General features: G+C 40.4%; 1 protein-coding gene and 1 pseudogene across 1 annotated transcript; one reads left to right on the forward strand and one right to left on the reverse strand.

Annotated features, from left to right (window-relative positions):
• Positions 1–13504: 13504 nt before the first annotated feature.
• On the reverse strand, positions 13505–14068 carry LOC143656736 (interferon omega-1-like). The gene has a single exon (XM_077128614.1). The coding sequence runs from the start codon at positions 14066–14068 to the stop codon at positions 13505–13507; it is 564 nt and encodes a 187-aa protein (XP_076984729.1).
• A 3166-nt stretch (positions 14069–17234) lies between these two features.
• On the forward strand, positions 17235–18300 carry LOC143656752 (polypeptide N-acetylgalactosaminyltransferase 1 pseudogene; annotated as a pseudogene).
• The last annotated feature ends 3842 nt before the right edge of the window (positions 18301–22142 follow it).

Raw genomic sequence — 22142 nt, forward strand, 5'->3', positions numbered from 1 at the left:
GAGGGATTACAGACATTACTGCAACTCCTAAGGACTTGAAGGATGCAGAGGTGGTGATTCCCACCACATCCCCTAACACCACATCAACTCTTCTATTTGGTCTGTGTAGAAAACAGATGGGTCTTGGAGGATGACAGTGGATTATCATGAGTTCAACCAGGTAGTAACTCCAACTGCAGCTGCTGTTCCAGATGTTGGTTTTACCTCAGGGGTACATCAACCCTCCAGACCTATGTCATCATCTTGTCCGTAGGGACCTTGATCATTTCTCCCTCCTAAAAGACAATACACTGGTCCATTATATTAATGATATCATGTTGATTGGACCTAGTGAGCAACAATTAGTGACTACTCTAGACTTATTGGTAAGGCATTTGTGTGTCAGAGGAGGGGAGATAAATCCAATAAAAATATAGGAGCCTTCCACCTCATTGAAATTTCTAGGTGTCCAGTGGTGTGGGGCCTGTCAAGATATCCCCTCTAAGGTGAAGGATAAGTTGCTGCATCATGCCCTTCCTATAGCCAAAAAAGAGACACAATGCCTAGTTGGTATCTGTGGATTTTGGCGACAATATATTCCACATTGAGGTGTGCTTCTCTGGCCCCTTGATCGAGTGGCCAGAAAAGTTGCTAATTTTGAGTGAGGATTTGAACAAAAGGAGGCTCTGCAACAAGTCGAAGCTGCTGTACAAGCTGCTCTGCCTTCTGGATCACATGATCCAGCAAATCTAATGGTGATAGAAGTGTCAGTGGCAAATAGAGATGCTGTCTGGAGCCTTTGGCTGGCCCATACAGGAGAATCACTATGCTGACTCATAGGATTTCGGAGCAAAGCCTTAACATCTGCTGCAGATAACTACTCTCCTTTTGAGAAACAGCTTTTGGCCTGCTACTGGACCTTAGTAGAAACTGAACATCTAACCATGGGCCAAGTGCCTATTCTGAGCTGGGTGTTGTCTGACCCACCAAGCCATAAAGTTGGGCATGCGCAACAGCATTCTATGGAAATCTTCTATACGACATAGGGCCAGAGCAGGTCCTGGAGACACAAGCAAGTTCCATGAGCAAGTGGCCAAATGCCCATGGCCCCACTCCTACCACAAATCTTTTTCTTTCCCAGACCAGAGCTATGGCCTCTTCAGGAGTTCCTTACAGTGTATTGACTGAGGTAAAGACAACTCATGCCTGGTTGACAGATGGTTCAGCACGATATGCAGGTACCACCTGAAAGTGGACAGCTGCAGCACTCCAACCCCTCTCTGGCATATTCTTGAAAGACAGTGGTAAGGGGAAATCCTCTCAGTGGGTAGAACTTCGAGGAGTGCACCTGGTTGTTCATTTTGCTCGGAAAGAGAACTGGTAATAGGTGCGTTTGTATACTGAGTCATGAGTTGTTGCTAACGATTTGGCTGGATGGTCAGGGACTTGGAAAGACCATAATTGGAAAATTGGTGCCAAAGAGGTCTGGGGAAGAGGTATGTGGATAGACGTTTCTGAGTGGGCTAAAAACATGAAGATATTTGGGTCCCATGTGAATGCACACCAGAGGGAGACTTCAGCAGAGGAAACTTTAAATAGTCAAGTGGATAAGACGACCCATTCTGTGGATACCAGTCAGCCTTGTTCCCCAGCAACTCCTGACATTGCCCACTGGGCTCATGAACAGAGTGGTCATGGTGGTAGGGGTGGAGGTTATGCATGGGCTCAGGGATATGGACTTCCACTCATCAAGGCTGACTTGGTTACAGCCACTGATGGGTGCCCAATCTGCCAGCAACAGAGACCCACACTCTGCCCCTGATATGGCACCATTCCCCGAGGTGACCAGCTGGGTACATGGTGGCAGGTTGTTTACATTGGGCCACTCCCTTCAGTGTATGGGCAGCAATTTGTTCTACCTGGAATCTAATTCTGCCACTTGGTCACTTTTGGCTACTCATGCCCCTGAATCAACAAGCCAAAAAGGGTTTACATTACTTTCAGGGGTGATTGACCCTGATTATCAGGGGAAAATAGGACTGCAACTACACAATGGAGGTAAAGAAGAGTTTTCCTGGAATATAGGAGATCCTCTAGGGTGCCTTTTGGTACTACCATGCCCTGTGATTAAAATCAATGGCAATCTGCAACAACTCAATCCAGGTAGAACTACCAATGGCTCTGAAACTTTAGGAATGAAGGTTTGGGTCACCACACCAGGCAAAGAACCATGGCCAGCTGAAGGGCTTATTGAGGGTAAGGGAACATGGAATAGGTAGTGGAAGAAGGTAGTGACAAATATGAACTACAGCCACCTGATCAACTACAGAAATGAAGACTGTAATGCTCTTTTGTTCATGTTATAGTATTTAAGTTGTAAGGCATCAAGTTTAAGAATGAATATCACCCAAGGACTTGTACCCTATTCAGTAGAGAGTTAATGTGTTTCTGGTTATATGCAGGACAATTGAGTATTGTTACGTAAGGAAAAATATGTGTCTTTTACTGTTTTCTATTTAGAAATTAGGTATGGTTTAGGTGATGTGTATAGCTGCCAAGTTGATGAGGGGTGGGCTGTCATGGTCAGGTTGATGTGTTAGCATGGCCACGTGGTGGCCATGTGGTGGTACCTGATTGTCTGGTTGGGCAAGTGCTGGCCTCTTTATTGCTGTGAGGACATTTCATAGAGTTAAATCATGATCACTTTGGCTGCATCCACAGCTGATTCCATTTGTAATCAGTCTAGGAGAATGTCTTCTGCAATGAGTGACATTTAATCTAATCAATGGAAAGCTTTTAAGAGGGTTCAGAAGAGACAGTCTCTCTTCTCTTTGTGCTTCAGCTATGTTCCCATGTTTATGTGAGACCCTTTTGTAAATTTTATATTTATGAATATTTCCTGTTGATTCTGTTTCTCTAGAGAACCCTAACTAATAAAAGAACCCTGTGCTTTTTTATTCAACTTTTGCTCCACCCTTCCCAAGAGGTACATATCTCCATTTTTGCTGACAATATGTAGGCCAAACACGTTTCCACACCTCTAAGAAGCTGTATTCTTTTTGTATTGAGGGTAAACCCATTAGGCTTTTTTCCATGTTCTGTTCCTTTCCCTGCATGTGACCTTGGCTTCCTAGCCTTAAACATACTTGCTACATACTGGCTATCCTCTGCCTACCAGGACTGTTTTAAGAATACAATCTAAAGAAACAATGATACTATAAATATTATTTTGAACGCTGATTTTCTATTTAATCACCTATCACAGTGCATGAATATGTGATGAGGGTGATTCAGCCGACCCCAGCCTGTGAGTACAAATAAGCTTACCTTTACTCTGACTTCACCCAGGCGCTATCAGCAGGGAGTCCCAACTCTTAAAGTACTTCTCCTCCAATAATATCTCCAAGATACTTCAGGTCAGTGTTGGTGCATTCAGGAATGAATGGTCTCTCATTTTCTGTCACATGCAAACCAGAGGAAGCCTCCCATTGGCCTCTTTCCTATAAGCCTGTCATCAGCAATAGAATCCATAATCCAACCCACTCCTGGGGCCAACAATGAATTTGGAAGTCAGATAGCAGTAATGTGCAGAGAGTGGCATTTTACTAAAATGAGAATCTGAGAAAGACACCCATTAATGCTGGTGTCTGAGGCTCCATATTTTAATGTATTAGATCCCATGCTAGGTGCTGGGAAACTGCAGTAAATTAGCACACATTGTACCTCCTAAATCTTGTCCTCTGTTTGTTTGTCTTGATACCCCTTATGACAAATCCTTTTCAGTTAACATTTTTTCTTTTCAAGTTTTATGTATGTATTCAGGAAACCTGTTCTTTTCCAGTTTATTGTTTTTCCATCATCAACATTCTCTCCAATGTGACTGTGGTGCTGGGTAGATCATCTGGCCAGGGCTCTGCAGGGCAAACATCACTTCCACCCACAATTAACTGACCAACATTCATCCACATGGTCACACCCAGCATAGAGAGGCTGGGGAAGGGAGTGTAACTGTATGATTAGAGGGAAAAGATGACAGTTGTGAATATGACAACTGTTGATTTTTTTAGTGTTTTATTTGTAATTGATCTTGTGTATGTGTATTTAAACATGCAAAACAGAAAATTTGCCATTAGTGACATTTGGTACATTCCAATGCTGTGTGGCCATCACCATCATCCAGTTTTAGAATATTTTCATCACCTGAACAGGAAACCCCATTTCCAATAAGCAGTTACTCCCCACTAATCTGATAGCTGTCTGCTTGTATTTAACTATTTTGGGTATTTCATATAAATGAATCACACTGGATGTGACCTTTTGTGACTGACTTCTCTCACTTAGCATAGTGTATTCAATGTTCATCCACATCGAATCATCCATCAGTACTTCATCCTTTTTCATGGCTCAATGATATTCCATTACATGGCAAGACAACATTGGGTTTATTGTGTTTATCTATTCATTTGTGATGGACATCTCTGTTGTTTCTACTGTTTGGCTATTATGAGTAGTTCTGCTATGAGCAATCATGTACAAGTTTTTGTTGGATACCTAGCTTCAATTCTTTATGATCTATGCCCAGGAATGCAGTTGCTGGTTCATATGTTAATTCTATGTTGTACTTATTGAGGAAATGCAAAGTGTTTTCCATCATGGCTGACCCATTTTACATTTCCATCAGCATTGTAGAAGTGTTCTAATGCCTCTATATCATAGCCAACACTTTGTAATTTTCTGTCCATTTTAATATTCTTATAGCCATCCTGATGGGTATGAAGAACTATCTCATTGTAATTTTGATTTGCATTTCACTAATGATTGCTGATATTGAGCATGTTTATGTGTGCTGGTTGACCACTTGTATATCTTTTTGGAGAAATGTCTATTCAAGTTCTTTGCCCATTTTTATTGGGTTGTTAATCCTTTTGTTGTTGAGTTGTTTAGAGGCTTTTCTTTTCCACTGATATGTGTCTCTTCTTATGCTATTATCTTGCTTTTTATTACTGTAGCTTTTAATAAGTTCTCAAATCAGAAAATGTGAGTTGTCCAATTTTGTTTTCTTTTTTAAGATTTATTAGTTTTGGTGATCACTTACAATTCAATATGAATTTCGGGACTGAGTTTTTCATTTCTGCCAAAAAGGTCATTGGGATTTTGATAGAGGTTACATTGAATCTGTAGATACTTTGGGTTGTATTGAGCTCTGAACACTAAGTCTTCCCATCCATGAACATGAGATATCTTTCCATTTATTTAGGATTCTTTCATTTCTTTCCACAGTGTTTTATAGTTTCCAGTGTACAGATCTTGCACCTCATAGATTAAATTTATTCCAAAATATTATATTCTTTTAGATGGTATTGTGAATGAACTTGCTTTCTTAATTTCATTTTAAATGTGTTCATTAGTAGCATATAGAAATACAATAGATTTTTGTGGGTTTATCTCGTATCCTGGCACTTTACTGAATTTGATTACTGATTACTTCTAACCAGATTTTTGTAGATATATTTAGGATTATATATATATTTATATATACATATATGTATAATCATGCCATCTGCAAATGGAGATAGCTTTACTTCTCTTCAGCTTGAAAGTTTTCTTTTCCTTCCCTAGTCATCCTAGCTAGGACTTCCAGTTCACTTTTAAATAGCAATGGAGATGGAGGGGATCCTGGCCTTGCTCCTGGTCTTAAGGCAAAGTTGTTCAGACTTTCACCATTGAGGATGATATTAGCAGTGGTTTTTATAGGTTCACTTTTGCTTTTGTTTTTTACAAATACCCTTTATGGCATTGAAGAAGATTCCTTCTATTCTAGTTTTCTGAGTGTTTCTTTCTCTCATGGAATGGTGCATATTTTTAATTGTTACATAGCCCTGCATGTATGTGTGTGTGTGCATGTTGGGGCACACCCTCAATACTCATCCAGGCAGCTCACAACTTTGCCTTAGTATTCACCTGCTGCTTATGCCCAGCCTTAAGATCAGCCAGAGCAGGCGATTAGGTCTTTTCCAGGTTTTCCTTAGCATTTGCACAGCTCGACAACTGTGCAGGCAGTTCTAGATTCCTAGGAATATGATCAACCTTTTCAAAGCCCTTTGGACATTTTGTTCCTCATTTTTTTCTTCTAAGCTTTTAGGCTCATATGTTGTTTGGCCCTACTGTTCTTGTTATCCATTTCCTCAGGTAGGCAATTTATTAAAACACTTGCCTGTAAATGCTTTTGAGAAATGCTCTCCAGGGAGAAGTTTTTAGCACTGGGTGAGCTCTGAGACACATAAAATATAGATACCCCTTTCCAGTGGGCTCTTTGCACCTGACAAGGCCAAATAATAGTCACCATTTTGCTTTTAGAAATACAGCTTACACAAACACTACCTTATTCTGTTTAGTTTTCTATGTGACCTTGTATTATCTGTCTCTGAGCTTGATTTAATCAAGGTTCGTAAGGTTAGTTTAAGAGTAGGAAGATGATGGGGATTTATATGAACTTCACTTTTATAATGGGAATTTCTTTCTTATTTATGCTTTGTATATTATTTTTTTAATGAACAAGAATTCAAAATGTTCTTTCTTTTTCCAATTTCTCATGTCCTGCATTCTTCACAGTTTGCTGCATGGCAGGGAACTCAGTATGTCCAATAATCTGGAAAGCCGGTTTATACCCACATGTAGCAGATGGCAGTAAAACTCCAGGATTACACATCTTTGCTAAGGGATGTTTCACCATGTAAAGGAAGACTCCAAATCTGAGGGTACATGGAGCAGAGAAAAGGAATGATGCCTAAAATTCTGTATTCTCATTGTTTAGCTTGATCCAGTTTGGGGCTGGAGATGTGTCTGTTTGAAAGTGTTTTGTAGCCCTGAAAAATCAGTTTTAATCCTGATCCTGTCTGGTGAGGGCAGCTGTTTTTTATCCTGATTCAACACCACAGTCTGGAACTTTGATAAGATTATGTCCAGGAAGATGTGACGCACCCAATTGTGGAAGTCACCTCTGATTTAATGGATATGGGACTCCACCCATTCCATTAGGGTCTGGATTAATTTACTGGAGTCCTTAAAGAAGAAATCCCTTAGATTTGACAGATTCCTCAGAATTCACAGAGCCTACGGAAACTTCAGAGCAGAGCTGACACAGACACCAACACTTGGAGAACAGAGGCATGGACGTTTAGAGATGCTTGGAGCCCAGCAGACATCTCCATGAGAAGTTAAGCAAGTCAGAACCTGGAGAGGCCAAGGGAAGCCAAGAGGTGAAAGCCACCACAGAGAAGCAAAGTGAGGAACCCCCATAGGAGCAGAGAGGACATCAACGGAGCACAGGAGCAAGCCCCAGCAGATGCCAGCCATGTGACCACCCAGCTGACATAGGTGATCCACACCCCTTGGCCTTTCTTGAGTGAGGGTGACCTCTAATTGGTGCCATATTTGGGGCACTTTCACTTGCTCAGAACTATAAACTTTAACATTTAATTCTCCTTTTTAAAAGCCATTCTACTTCTGGTATATTAATTTCTGGCAGCTTGCAAAATAAAACAGATGACAAGTCTCCAAAAGGAAAAGCAATCGAAGGCTTACAATAATAGATGCATGAGGTAAGCGCTGTCCCTAAACTCTATACTCAGACCCAGACAATTCATCTGCTTTTTGGTTCAAGGTCCTGGTGAGCCAAGAGGAAGGAATAGTGCACGTGGCACTCAAGAAGATCTTTCATGGAGACAACCAAATCAATAGGCCTAGCCCTCAATCCTGGGATTTGGCCCTATGAAACGTATCCCCACAAAAGATAAGCTAAGCCTATTTAAAATTAGACCTAAGAGTCACCCCCAGAGTATTTCTTTTGCTACTCAGATGTGATCTCTCTATCTCTCAGTCAACACAGCAAGCAAACTCACTTCCTTCCCCCTTTCTATGTGGGACATGACTCCCAGGGGTGCAAACTTCCCTGCCAATGTGGGACAGAAATCCTAGAATGAGCTGGGACTCAGCATCAAGGGATTGAGAAAACCTTCTTGAACGAAAGGGGAAGAGACAAATGAGACAAAATAAAGTGTCAGAGGCTGAGAGATTTCAAACAGAATTGAGAGGTTATCCTAATGGTTATTCTTATGCATTATGCCGGCATCCCCTTTTTAGGTTATGGTGTATTAGAGTGGCTAGAGGGAAGTACCTGAAACTGTAGAGCCATGTTCCAGTAGCCACGTTTCTTGAAGATTATTGTATAATGATATAGCTTTCGCAATGTGACCTTGTGATTATGAAAATTTGTGTCTAATGCTCCTTTTATCTATGGTATGGACAGATGAGTAAAAGATATGGTTAAGAAATAAACAAATAATAAGGGGAACAAAGGTTAAAATAAATTGAGTAGATTGAAATACTAGTGGGCAGTCAAAGGGAGTGGTAAGGGGTATGGCATGTATACATTTTTTCTTTTTTCTCTTTTCTTTTACTGGAGACATGCAAATGTTTAAAAATTGATTGTGGTGATGAATACAATCTATGTGACAATATCTTTAAGCATTCATTGTAGCCATGTCAAAAATATTTTTCGTCAAGAATATTTGTATGTTTGTTCATGTTTATAATAAAAATATTAAAATAAAACAAACAAAAAAGATGACCTTTCAGCTCTTTCCTTATGTAAATGTACTTCATTACCGTTTTAAATGCAAAGTCTGAAAAGCATGCAGAAGCTGTGGTAATGATGGCAACAGTCTTATCATCAACCAAGAGTTTTGCTTCCCACAGTGGAACTATATTCAGAGCCAGCTTACAAACTAGGCCAGCACGTCAGTCACATTGTCTTACATTCATATGCTTCATTTTAATATGAAAATTATTTAATCCTGTAGATTACCGCCTTATTGACCACAAGATTTCTGAAAATTTCCAAGAATATGGTGATAATATAGGACACTGCATCAAATTACTGTCATTGTAAGAGCATTCAAAATTAATATTGCTTTGTGAGCAAAATAATACAACAGAATCAATTTCTATTCACTAGCTTTTTCAATCATCTCACCTGTTTATATATGAACATAAATTCCCAGGTGTATCTTTTCAAATCATGTCTGGTGCCCACACTTACCAGGCTGACTAAAAGTAACAGTCCTGAAAGGAACTAGCAGTGAGCCATGGAATGAGTTAAAATTCATGAAATTTTTAATCAAAAAATTAAGAGATAATTTCAGTTGATTTTTAGAATATATTGTCTGATATATATTGAGTGATGCTCAGTCTCATCACTGGAAGGCTTTGAAGGAGGATGCAGAAGAGACAGTCACTCTTCCAGCCTCAGCCAGCCAGCCCCTCCTGTGGAGTCCGTCCAGACCCTCCATGGGAGCCGCCAGCTTCACGCCTGTCCTGCTTGGCACCTTACATCCCCACGGTTGTCCCTCCAGCCTCTCCTGAGAGCTCGTTGCGGACCTTCACTGGAGCTACCAGGTTGCGGCCTGCCTTGCAGACCTTGGGTTCTACATTCCCATGATTACAGGAAACACTTTTAAAATTTTATATCTGCAGATTTCTCCTGCTGAGTCTGTTTCTCTAGAGAACCCTAGCTAACACAACAACCCTATTAAAAGGAAAACTCTTGATTCATTTTTTAAAAACCCATAATTGTTCTCAGTAGGGACAAATGCCTAAAATCAAATAATACAAAAAATAAAAAAAGAAAAGAAAATGGTTTGCAGAGATAGAGGAAGACGATGAGGGAAAGATGTAGAAGTCACAAAATTACTCTCAATGAGTTCTTGATAATGAGTACTAGTTATAAGAGTCAATGAAAAAGTGTTAAATTTGAAAATGGTGTCAACATATAAAGGAAACAAATGTAATTCAAAAGTAAATTATAAAACTCTTGAACTCAAATGCAATTAAAATAAAACATTCCTTAATAATTTCTAGAAATACATAAAAAAGCAAACAAAAGGGCAGGCCATGGTGGCTCAGCAGGCAAGAATGCTCGCCTGCCATGCCAGAGGACCTGGGTTCGATTCCCGGTGCCTGCCCATGTAAAAAAAAAAAAAAAAGCGAACAAAATCACGATGATGGAACAAAAATCACGATGATGGATTATTGAAATTTTAGCCCAATATTACATTTTCTTAAAATAATATAGAAAAATAAGTAGTATAAAAGAATTGGGAAAACCTATTTATAGAATAAATTTGTGTTTTGAACTCTGGGGCATTGTAAGGTAAATCAGGAAATAGAGCCTTGTTCAAATATTTATAAATCACTAATAAAAATCATCACATTTTAGACTACAACAACTTATTCTTTACCGCCTACTGGTAAATAATAATAACTGTCATTGATTTAGCATCTATTATATGCAAGATTTAAAAACTGCAGATGCTAGTAAGTTGGCCTACTATCATTCAAAGCCAAATGATATTTCCCCAAGTCCATAGTCTTTCCAGTGTGACATAATTTAAAATTGTATTAGTAGACTAATTCATCATGATTACGAAGATTGCTCTTAGAAATACATGATGCTTTGATAGAAGAAAATATATTTATATAATTTCCTCTGGGAAATTGTCTCCTTCAAATCTCTACTATGGGACCCACTCTCACCACACATAATTCGAATCTTGCTCCCTAGCCACAGGGGTTGCTCTAAACCTAAGTTTCTCACTCCTTAGTCCCCATTAAGTCCATCCAACAAAACAATTATCAGAAGAATTCCCCCCAAATTGGAATTATTGAATATGGAAAATTACAAGACTAGATGAGGACTGAAGGTGGAGATGTGAGCAAAGGAAAAATTTTATTACAACAATCCAGGGTGAGTTTTGGCATTTCAAGTCTCCTTCTAGACTCTCAACTCCTGTGTGAGGTGCTGAGTATATGATCTTTTGGATCATGCAGAGCGCAAATATTGACTCAAACACAAACACACACACACACACACAGAGGTCCCAGATGACATTCTCAGTGATACACTTTTCCTTGAAGCAATAGAATTTGCTCAAAAACTGCCTACAATTACAGTTTACATACAAACGCTGCATGTGCAAGACTTCTGCCTTTGCAAATCTGGGACTGTTTACCAATTCTCTGTATTGTTGTCTTCACAGCTGAAAATTTGAAATTATCGCGTTCTTGCCCCTTTGATAAAATTGCATTATGAATCAGGGTGTGTTTGCTCATGGAAGGAAGGCAATATAAGGTTGAACTTACTCTTCAAAGGATCAATCCAAAGCATGTCAGGGCATGTTAAGCCTTACATTCCTATGCAGATATTTTCATAAGTTGAAAATAGAATGCAGTAACAGTAGAGATCTAAGAAGTGAAGAGAGCAAGGAGAGTAAGAATGTAACAGCAGGATTAGAGCCTAAATACAAGAGAAAAACAATAGAAATGACAGATCAGAAATGATGTCCTTATATGAAAGACAAACTTGATGAACTTTTGAAAATGAAGGATTGCAATTAAAAAGAGTAAAGAAGATGATAGAAAACATGTTATGGAAAGCAATGAATGGAGTTCCTAAGAAGAGTGTAGGTACTGTGGAGGAATAAATAAGGATAGTTGCAAAAGAATCAATAATTAAGATATAGTGAAAGATCATTTCTCATATTTGAAAAGAGACCTGAGTCAATAGATGAGCAGAGGCCAGCAGAACAAGACCTGGTGGGAAAGGCTGTGAAGTGTCTCCACTGCCCAGTGGGACTCTAAGTGTTCTAACCACTGTATACAACTTCCTTAAGAAAGTGACATGCAGCCGCAAGATGTTTTACGCCAGTAACTAGCTTCATCTCAGGAACACAAAAGTCATTTCTCATGTGATTGGTTAGGTCACCCAAAAGAGAGTAACTGTAGAGTGGGGTGGATTTCTTTCCTTGGAAATGATTTACTTTGCTCCAGCTGTGACCTGTCCTTGCTGCCCTCAGGAAGAGGAGAATGGAGACAGCGTGTGCCTCACTCTCTGCCTGTGAGTTCTACCTCATACTGGGTGATGCTTTCAATGTTTGAACCTATTTCATGACAGTAATCAGAAGGGCTCAAACTGTGTAAGGTCAAAATGATAAAATGAGTTGCACTTTTTTTTTTTTAAAGAAAAATTTTACATGCAACCTGATAGGGGCAGTTCATGTAGAAGAAGGAACCAATCCAAGATTATTCATTTTGTTGCTACCTTGTATTCAATTCAAGCCCAAGTATTAGAAAACGCAGATAAATTTTTCCAACCTTGTGAAGCAAGCTGACAGATTTGCTAGCTTAAAATCCCTGTTTGGGTGGTTGCCAGTCTTTCTTTTTCTAAACGTGAAGGCTCATTACACTTATCCTGTTTTCCATCTACTTTGGAATATTAGGAAGTGGAAGGTGGTTCTAGTTTTCTTTACCTGATGGTGTCAGAATTTGCAAAGTGTGTGAAAATCCTTAAGAAATCCTGGGCTAGGCCCTGGATTTAGAAACCAAATGAGGCTCATGTTATCCCCCTCTCAGTAAAAAGACCAGGGTCCTTTCGGTTGGTTATGACATAATTGCATTATATTGTTAAAAGTATTTGGGAATGAGAATCTTTGAATATGACAGACAAGTAATAGTTGTAATGCATTGCTCTGGTAATAAATCTTTCTTCCATAAAAGGGAATATTAGCCATGTGGGAAAGAGGTGGCCTGCATCTGCAGTCCTGAGTTCCAAGAATGGACAAGTCAAGAAAGCTGAATCTGTAGCAGGAATTGTTCCAGAATATCAATGAAAATTCTTTACACCTGAATGGCTAAGGCTGCTCTACCTAGATTCTTCATGACCATTTTGACAATAATGTACAAAGACGTCATCTAAAGGAATGGAAAAAAGACACACCCCCAGATATTTTGTTTGAGCCTGTTAGATCCCATTGGAATTCCCACAGGAGCCAATGGTTTGCTCTTGCCATGAAACTCACTGCTAAGGCATGTTTTGCTTTTCCTGTGCAGCCCAGAACCCAAATGCAAGCAATTTTATAAAAACTTTTTTACGTCCATGTCCTTCATTTATTGAAGCTCCAGAAGGTCAGCAAGTGGTCACCTCTCCCTCAAGGTTCTCTCTCAAAGAATGAATAATCAATGGATGAATCATCTGCACTGCATAATTTCCTATTTAGTTTGCAGAATTAGCACCTCAGAGAACATTCTGTTTTTGTTTTAAAGAATAGAAATGTCTTAAAACAAATTTAATAAGAATTTATTAGACTTCTAAACAGTAAGTAAAATATTCATTATAAAGGAAAGGTGAATATATTTATATTAAATAGAACATATAAATACAAAAAAATGAAAAATTTGTTGAAATGCTTACATAAATAAATAAATATTTTATGAAATAAAGATCAGTTACGGGTCACTAGATACAGGTTGACAGACTCCGAGAATATTTCGTCCTAATATGCTTAATAATATTGATAAAAATTGTTAAATTTGAATCAAATTATTTTACAGCTGAAGCAAATATCGCCTTTGAAATGACTGGAACATAAGTCTGAGCTTGGACGTTCATCTCTGGGAATCACTTTCCTTCCTAACTCCTAAACTTTCTTGTGAGCACATGAATGAAGAGAAACCATCTCCTGATCTCTGCTCTGACAACCTCCCAGGCACAGCTACTGTGTTTCTTCTCTTGCAGATAGAGATGGATTCTCTGGAAGTATCTCCTCACAGCCAGTGTGGGGTCCTTCATTCCCAGGAGAGATCCTTCTCCTCCCATCTCCTGCAGCAAACAGGTCTCAAGGTCCTCCAGCTCGCGGTGAAGTCCTGAGAGGAGTTGTTCCAGGAGGGTCGTGTTCCAAACAGCAGAGGAGGCCTCTGTGTGGAAGAGGTTGAAGATCTGCTGGAGCATCTCGTGGACGACAGACAGGGCCTGGGCCTTCTGGACCCGGCTGGCCTCCACCATCTCCTGGGGGAATCTGAAGTCAGTCCTGTCCTTCAGGCAGGAGAGAAGGGAGATCTTCCCCATTTGTCCCAACACTGTGAGGGTCTCCTGCTTTCCCACGTCCAGGCTCTGAGGCAGGTGACAGCTGAAGGAGCTGATGGGGCTGGAGAAGATCATCACCAACACCACCAGTGAAGGGACTGAAAAAGCCATTGGTGAGTTCCAAGGAGACCCTCTTCTGGTTGAGATGGGGGACTGTGAGCTTCGAACCAGGTTCTCTGAGGACCTTCTTCTGTGTGTGCCATTTAAATACTGAAGACAAGCATTTTCATTTTCTGAATTTCCCACAGACCTTTCTATTTCCCATTTTGGACTTTCCCGTCTCCTCAGAGGCCTGAGAAGAGTATCAGTTGTAATTCTTTCTGTTTTCTTACATCAAGAGTTCAGCTTACCCATGAAAATATTTGAATTCCCAATCCAAAGAGATGCTTACACTTTAATAAACATCAATTTCTAACTGATAGAACTGTCTTGTTCCAGTGTTCCACATGTTAAGTACAACCTTGAATTTCAGTCATAGGTTTCTTGTAAAATCTTCTTCCTCACCCTCTAAATATCCTTTATGGAAGTTTTGATGTACTAATCAGGTATGAAAGATACGTCCTTTATGTGCATAGATCCACTTGTGTTTTCCATCATATCCTCCATCAGGCACTTGGTATCTCCTTAAACAAATGGGCTGTAGAGACTTCCTCAACCCATAGGAGCTTTCACCTGGTTCATGCTGGTGTGGTTGATGCAAGGTTGTAACTCTCAGGTCAAGAAGTGATCTTGGTTCATCCTTATCCCTATTTTCTATTGGAATGTCTTTGCCCCGACCTTCAGAGAATAATGAAACCACGCAAAGGTGAATTAGATGTGCGTGCATGTGTTTGTGTGTGTGTTTATGTGTGTATGCACACTTGTTTGGTTTGATCGGATCGAGAGAGTATATGAGTTGGTTGGATAATTGTTTCTAATTCTAAAGAGATATATTATATTTAAGTTCACAATTATTACTATGTCTCCAAATAATCCTCTCACCTCACCTGTATTTCCATAAATGTAGTACACCCTGTCCTCACAGCCTAGACTGGTAGAATTTACTCAGTCTTTTTACAAAACCCACAAACTTATCAGAATCATTCTCTGAAGTTAAGGAACATGGCAGTGTACCTTTCCTAGAACACTTTAGATAATCCTGTATTTTGTGATGGTAGGTTAGGGAGTAGAATTGTTGGGCATATGCACCTATATTATTTAACTTCCCAAATTTCCTCATCTTAATTCAGGCATCATTATATAGTTTGGTCTGTCAAATGGCTCAGAATGTTCCACAGTGACATACTCTTTTTTTTCAAGTGTACAATATGTCTGATACCTCCTGTGTTCGTAAGGGGAAGAGTTCACCATTATAATTAAATTAAATTAAACTAATTTTATAGTTAAATTAAATCCATATACCTTAAACAGCTTTATAATATGCAGTTTTTCAAATTTAGTTTTCTTTATTCTACTGAATTAAGATAAGTACTGAACTGCCCATCATGGCACTGTGTCCAAACTAAACCAAGATGTCTAACCTGTCCTCAAAATGAGTAAAGTGCAGCAGTTAATAATGTTGAGATGTTCAGGCAGATGGAATGTGAGCACTGGACTTCATTGCTGCTTTGTGGCAGAGACGTTGTCCAGCCCTGTCCATTATTCTAGCTACATCAAAATGACCAAGTGATCCATTTATTCTTTCACATATTTTAGATAATTTAAAAATTGCTCCCTCTTCTTTGGCATTTTATTTTGCACTGATGAAAAGTTTTCCTTAAAAGTTTCCTAATGCCCCTGACAAACCTCACTTTGAGGTTTTCCACAAAAAAGGAGGAGAAAATTTAATGAAAACTTGTTCTCTGCATGATTTTCGTGATATCAGAAGAGTGGTATCACTTTTCATATGCCTAGAAAGTAAAAGTACACAGTCATGGAAAGGTAACACACATAGACAAAAGGAAAGTAAATGCTGCTGATTCAAACAGAGCAAGTGACATCTTCCCTCCTGAAAAGAAAATATGACAGGTAATAACACCAACACAATTTTGGGGTATTATACAGAATGACAGGTTTCAACGTAATGGGGAATGAGTGTTGAAACCAGAGATGGATCCAGAAAGAGGGCAGATGGACCTTTAAAAGAAGCTTTTGCTTAAAAGGCTAGTTTTCAGCTTTGAAAGATCAGGGGATTTTTTTTTCTTACTTTCTTTCCAGTTCCTTTTCCTCTCTTCATCATCCCTCCCCCCGACCATCTTTCTTGCTCTCCCTCTCTTCCTCCCTCTCTCTCTTTCTCTCTCTATTTTTCCACTGACCACAAAGATGACCCAACTCTACGGATTTAGTCACACAACTGATATTCAGAGGCTTGTATACTGACTGGTCTCCTCCATCTTCCCCTCCACACCCTCTCTCTCTCCTTCCCTCTCTCTCTCTCTCTGTCTCTGTCTCTAGGGTTTATTTTCCCACTGACCACAGAGATGCCCCAAACCCACGGATTAGTCACAACAACTGATTCTCAGCCTAGACTGGCTGCACACTGAATGGCCATTTAAAGAGTGAGAGAGGTCAGGTGTCTCGGGAGCGAGCAGATGTTACGTTTAGACAGGACATTGCTTCCATCCACATATTCAACTTCACGCAGAGAGGAAATGAGTGACAAAACTTGTGTTTTATTGGACTGAGAATAAAGGCGTGGATGCCCGTGATCTCGGGACGCATCCATCTAGCCTCGCAGCCGGCTGGGTGGTTTGCTCCGCGCCAGGAGTGGCTGACAGGCTTTGTGCGGACTTTATCCCGGTGTCGTTCTTAGTCCATCGCACAGCCGTCATCAGGACACCCCAGGGCAGCGGGAACGACGGTCACGTCCGCGTAACGGGAGCGAGGTGACAACGGTCTCACAGCCGCTACGAACGGGAGCTGCGCCTCGCCCCAGGCGCCCAGCTGACGACGCCGGCGGCCCTGCGGCTCGACCCCGCGGCTCGACCCCGCGCTGACGCGGTGGCGGCGACGTGCGCTGCGGCCCCGAGGAGCGCGCCGAGCCCGCGGAGGCCTGGCGCGGTGGCGGTGGCGGGTCCCGGGTCCCGCGTCGGCCCCTTTGCGCGCGGGGGGAGCCGCCGCCTGTGGGCGAGGAGGCTGCGGGGCGGAAGGCGGCCGGAGGGGGGCGCCCGCGGGACCTGCCGCCACCGTCCCTGCAGGCCCAGCACCCTAGCCGCTGCCACGCACGGACCCCGGTTATGAATGTATTTTCTGATGAAACTGGATTGGAATGATTTTCATGACATTTGTATATTTAGATATGTATATACACATTTTTAAATTTTGCATTTGTGCCAAGAGAAAATTTGCACATTTCAAGGTGGTCTTGGCCACCTCCTTGATTTGGGTGCTCTTGGATCTGTTCCTGCTGCTTTACTTCAGTGAATGCAACAAATGTGATGAGAAAGGGAAAGAGGATTTCCTGCTGGAGTTGTTCTAGCGGCGGTACAGAAGCTCATGAAGGTCCTGGAGAAATGGGGAAACCAGTCGTCATTCCTAAAGACGATCAAGAAAATATGAAAGAGATGTTTGAAATCAGTCAGTTCAACTTACTGGCGAGTGAGATGATTGCCCTTAGCAGAGCTTCACCAGATGTGAGGTTAGAAGGGTGTAAGCAAAGGTTTATCAGGATAATCTTCCTACAAGTGTGGTGATTGTTTTCCACAGTCAGGCTTGGGGCACACTTCTGCGAACTGTCCATATTGTGATTAAATTGCTTACCAAGACATATGTTAGAAGAAATTGTTCTGGTGGATGATGTCAGAGAAAGAGACTTTCTGAAAAGACCGCTAGAGAGTTAAATGAGGAAATTAAAAGCACCACTTCATGTAATTCGAATGGAACAACGTGTGGGGTGATCAGAGCTAGATGAAAAGGCGCTGCTGTGTCTAAAGGTCAAGTGCTCACCTTCTTAGACGCTCATTGTGAGTATACAGTAGGATCACAGGAAACCAAGGGTATGTCCAGTTACTGATGTGATCAGTGATGATACTGTGGAGTCCATGGCAGTTTCTCATATGACCTAGGGTGGATTCAACTGGAAGCTCACTTTTCTCTGGTATCCTGTTCCCCAAAGAGAAATGAACAGGAGGAAAGGTGATGGGACTTCTCCTGCCAGAAAACCAACAATAGTGGGAGGACTTTTTTCAATAAACGGAGATTACTTTCAGGTAATTGGAACATGTGATTCTGGAACAGCTGGGGAGAAGAAGACCTAGAAATGTCCTCTAGGATTTGGCAGTGTGGAGGTACTTTGGAAATTGGTACTTGTTCACATGTTGGGCATGTATTTTGTAAAGCTACACCTTACACATTTCCAGGAGGCCCAGGGAAGATTATCAATAAAAATAAGAGACGACTTGGAGAAGTTTCAATAGATGAATCCAGGGCCGCGGTGGCTCAGCGGGCAAAGTGCTTGCCTGCTATGCCGGAGGACCTCGGTTCGATTCCCGGCCCCAGCCCATGTAACAAAAACGGAAAAACAAAATACAATAAAACAAGAAAATGTTTGAAGATGTTTCCCTTTCTTCCTTCTTTCCTTCCTTCTATCCTTCCTTCCTTCTCTCTGTCTTTCCTTTAAAAAAAAAAAAAAAAAAAAATAGATGAATCCAAGACTTTCTTCTATATAATTTCCCCAGATGTTAACAAAAGTAGATTATCGAGCTACATCATCAAGTCTTAGTCTAAGACAAAAGCTGCAGTGCAGACCCTCCTCTTGATACCTGGAGGATATTTACCCGATTCTCAAATTCCACATCACTATTTGTCCTTGGGAAAGATACATAATATGGAAACAAATCAGTGTCTGAATAACATGGCTAGAACAGAGAAATGAAAAGTTGTAATATTTAGCTGTCATGGAATGGGAGGTCATCAGGTGTTTTCTTATACTGCCAAGCAAGAAATTTGAACAGTTGACCTTTGCTTGGATGTTTCCAAACTTAATGGTCCGGGCACAATGCTCCAATGCCACCCCCTAACAGCAGCCACCTGTGGGAGTGCGACCCAGTGAAATAAGCCTGCAGCATGCGGACACGCGTCAGTGCCTGGGGAAAGCGCTGGAGGAGGAGAGCCGGGGGCCCAGCGTTAGGGGTGTGATGGAAGCCGGTCCCAGCTGTGGCTTCTTGGAAACATCGCCCTTCCAGAACTATCCTGAGACCAAGTTTACGAAAAAAGGAAAAAAATACAGATTGACTGGGCTACCTCAGCGTACGTTTCTGGCACATTCTTAAGTAGCAAAAATGGAAAAGTGCTTTTCTGCTCTGCTGGATGTAAGGCTTATCAGCTATTAAAACCTAAGGCTCCTCTAGCTCTTCCCTAGCTGTGAACCAGCCTTCCTGCCCAAGGCCGTGAAATACATACAAGTGAGACTGCGCACACTGATGTTTACAGGATTGAGAGAGTCTCTCATCTAGAATCATTGTAAAGAAAATTCAGACAATGAAACAACCAAGAAACTGTACTTTCTGGAGAGCTCCACTTTTTACGGTTTGCTTGCACATCAATAATTTTTGCTGAATCTGCTATCATGATGAAGAGAATTCCAAGGTTTTTTTCTGATTAGGACTGGTGGCCAGTATATTAACATTGATACAAAAATAAATGTAAAAGAATTGGAACCTGATTCAAAATAATGAAAACAACATTTTTACAGCAATTTAAAAAACTTTATTAAACACAGCTTAAAGAAAATTGAATCAGAACTATGGGAAGTATAATTTGCTATAATATAGTTTCAAATTTGTACATAAATTTTCTGATTCAGTGGGAAAAATAACTGATTCCGAAGACATTTATTTTGTTTTCATCTGTTATAATTATGGATGCATTTTTTTCCCTCAGGGGGCTGAAATTGATCTGGACATAATGGCACTTTGTGAATAGTTTCAATTTTTTTCTAGTTTTCTTTTAAATTTTATTTTGGTTTGTGAGTGTTGGAATTAAAATTGTTTACGGACTTCTAAACAAATGGAATTTTGTCATAATATCTGGTCTCTACTGAAGAAGTGAGATATCTCAATTGGTCTTGGGTCAACTACAATGACGTGTAGACATATTTAAAAATTTTATTAAATTTTCAACTTCTCAACTTGATTCAATTGATTCTGCTTAAAGCTCAGGATTCATACTACTGTGTTACAGATTTGTTTTCCACAGCAGTAAATCTTCAGTTCTTTGTTTATAATTCAACTCAACGAAAAGTCTACAAAAATGATTTATTATTTGGGTATTTGGAGATGATATGTTTGATGGGTTTTTGGGAAAACTTTTACATTCCATACTCAGACATGCTTCATGTCAAGTGCATATTTAGATTAGATTCTTGAATTGTAGTGTCGATATGCTGCTTTTTAAAAATAAAATTTGGCTGAAAGTGTTTGACGTTTCTTAATGAGTTAGCCAAAGAAGTGCAGGTATTCTTCCATATTAATCATCCTGAATTTCTTCCCTAAAAATAAATCAATTTTATTTTTCTCTGATTTTAACTGCCGCTAAACAACCTCAGTATCAATTAAAAGTTAATCTTATAAAAGAAAACCTTGGAGACCCGGGTTCAATTCCTGGTGCTTGCCCATGTTAAAAAAAAAAAAAAGAAATCTTCGATGTGACAGTTTTCTTGATATGTAAAGCAGTCCATTGACAAAGTGGGCATTTTTTCCTTCCTATTTATAAGAATATATTTAATGGCCTTCTATTCTTTAATTATCAAAGACTCTCACTGCAGGCAGTGCTGTTTCTTGGGCTTCAGAATGTTTCAGAAGGTTTCTGAAATTTACATCACTAACAATAAACTGCCAAATTGAAGATACGTGCAGTTTCTTGAATCCTGATTAATTGACACCAAGGACATGTAGATGCTTTAAAGAGAGGACATAATACAGAATGCATAAACTCTGTACTCAGGATTTTTGAAATGGAGCAGGTACTAGATGGAATTTTTATTCCTATTCCATGAGCTGTGTTAGTTCTATTTTCATTAGGCCTAATGCTTCGATACACCTGGTGTCTAACCAAGAAATTATTTCTATGGGCAAAAAACAAAATAAAATAAATCATGTCAAACTTTATGTAGTCATAAACTGTTTAGAACAGAGAAATGCCCTTTTGATTTCAATCAAACAGCCTCCCAGGCACAGGAACTGAGTTGCTTCTCTTTCAGATATATATCCTGACTCCTTGGAAGCTCCACCTCACAGCCAGTCCAGAATTTTCACTTCCCACAAGTCTCTGAAATACCTTCATTTCCTTCTCCAATCATGTCTTCAGTTCATCCGGGTGCCGATGAAATCCAAAGAGGAATGTGTCCAGCAGGGTTTTATCCCAGGCCAGAAAAAAACCACTTGTGATGAAAAGGTTGAAGATTTGCTGGAGGAGCTCATGCTAGACAGCGGTGGTAGCGTCTTCTCAAACTGCTTCTCAACCAAGAGTGTGTGGGGAGATCAGAAGTCATTCCCGTTCCTCAGACCTAACAGGATGGAAGTTCTCTCCATCTGACTCACCTGTGTGAAGATTCCCAATGGCCATGGCTTCCAGGCAGGACACAGGCCGGACAACAGTTGGGGAAGGGACAGAGTCTCAGCAGAGCCATCAGCACAGAGCCTGGGAGGGCCCCTGGGGAGCTGGTGACTCTGCAGAGCTGCCTGGAGAGGGAGCCTCGCCTCAGCACGTGGTGGGGACACTTGGTGCTCACAGCACACAAACATTCATTTTCTGGGTTTTTCTAGTTTACCCCTTTAGTTTCCCTCCCTAAGGTTTTTGGGTGTTTCTGAATTCAAAAATGAACATGAGACCTGCATGAGTACCTGATGGAAGACTCCAAAGCAAGAAGTGCCATGCAGTTTCTGCAACAGCTTTAAAAGATGTTTTTTCATACCTTCTTGGCTGCAGCTTGGGAGAAAATTCTAGACAATCTCAGAGAAGGAGGATTGTAGGGACTGCAATGGTACCCAAAGCTTTTCCTGACATCACCTCATTGTGTTTGTAAAGATATTTTATATAATATTAATATTAGTGGCCCTATTTTATTATATGCAGGCTCTCAGCTAAGTGATGTACAAACATAATTTTGTTGAATCTTCAGTTTACCTTTGATATAATCATCATTGTGATTTATGTTTTATAAATGGAGAAACAAAACTCAAAGAGGTCTTGAGCTGGACAAAAACAT

Source organism: Tamandua tetradactyla, chromosome 2 (assembly GCF_023851605.1).
Source record: "Tamandua tetradactyla isolate mTamTet1 chromosome 2, mTamTet1.pri, whole genome shotgun sequence".
NCBI lineage: Eukaryota > Metazoa > Chordata > Mammalia > Pilosa > Myrmecophagidae > Tamandua > Tamandua tetradactyla.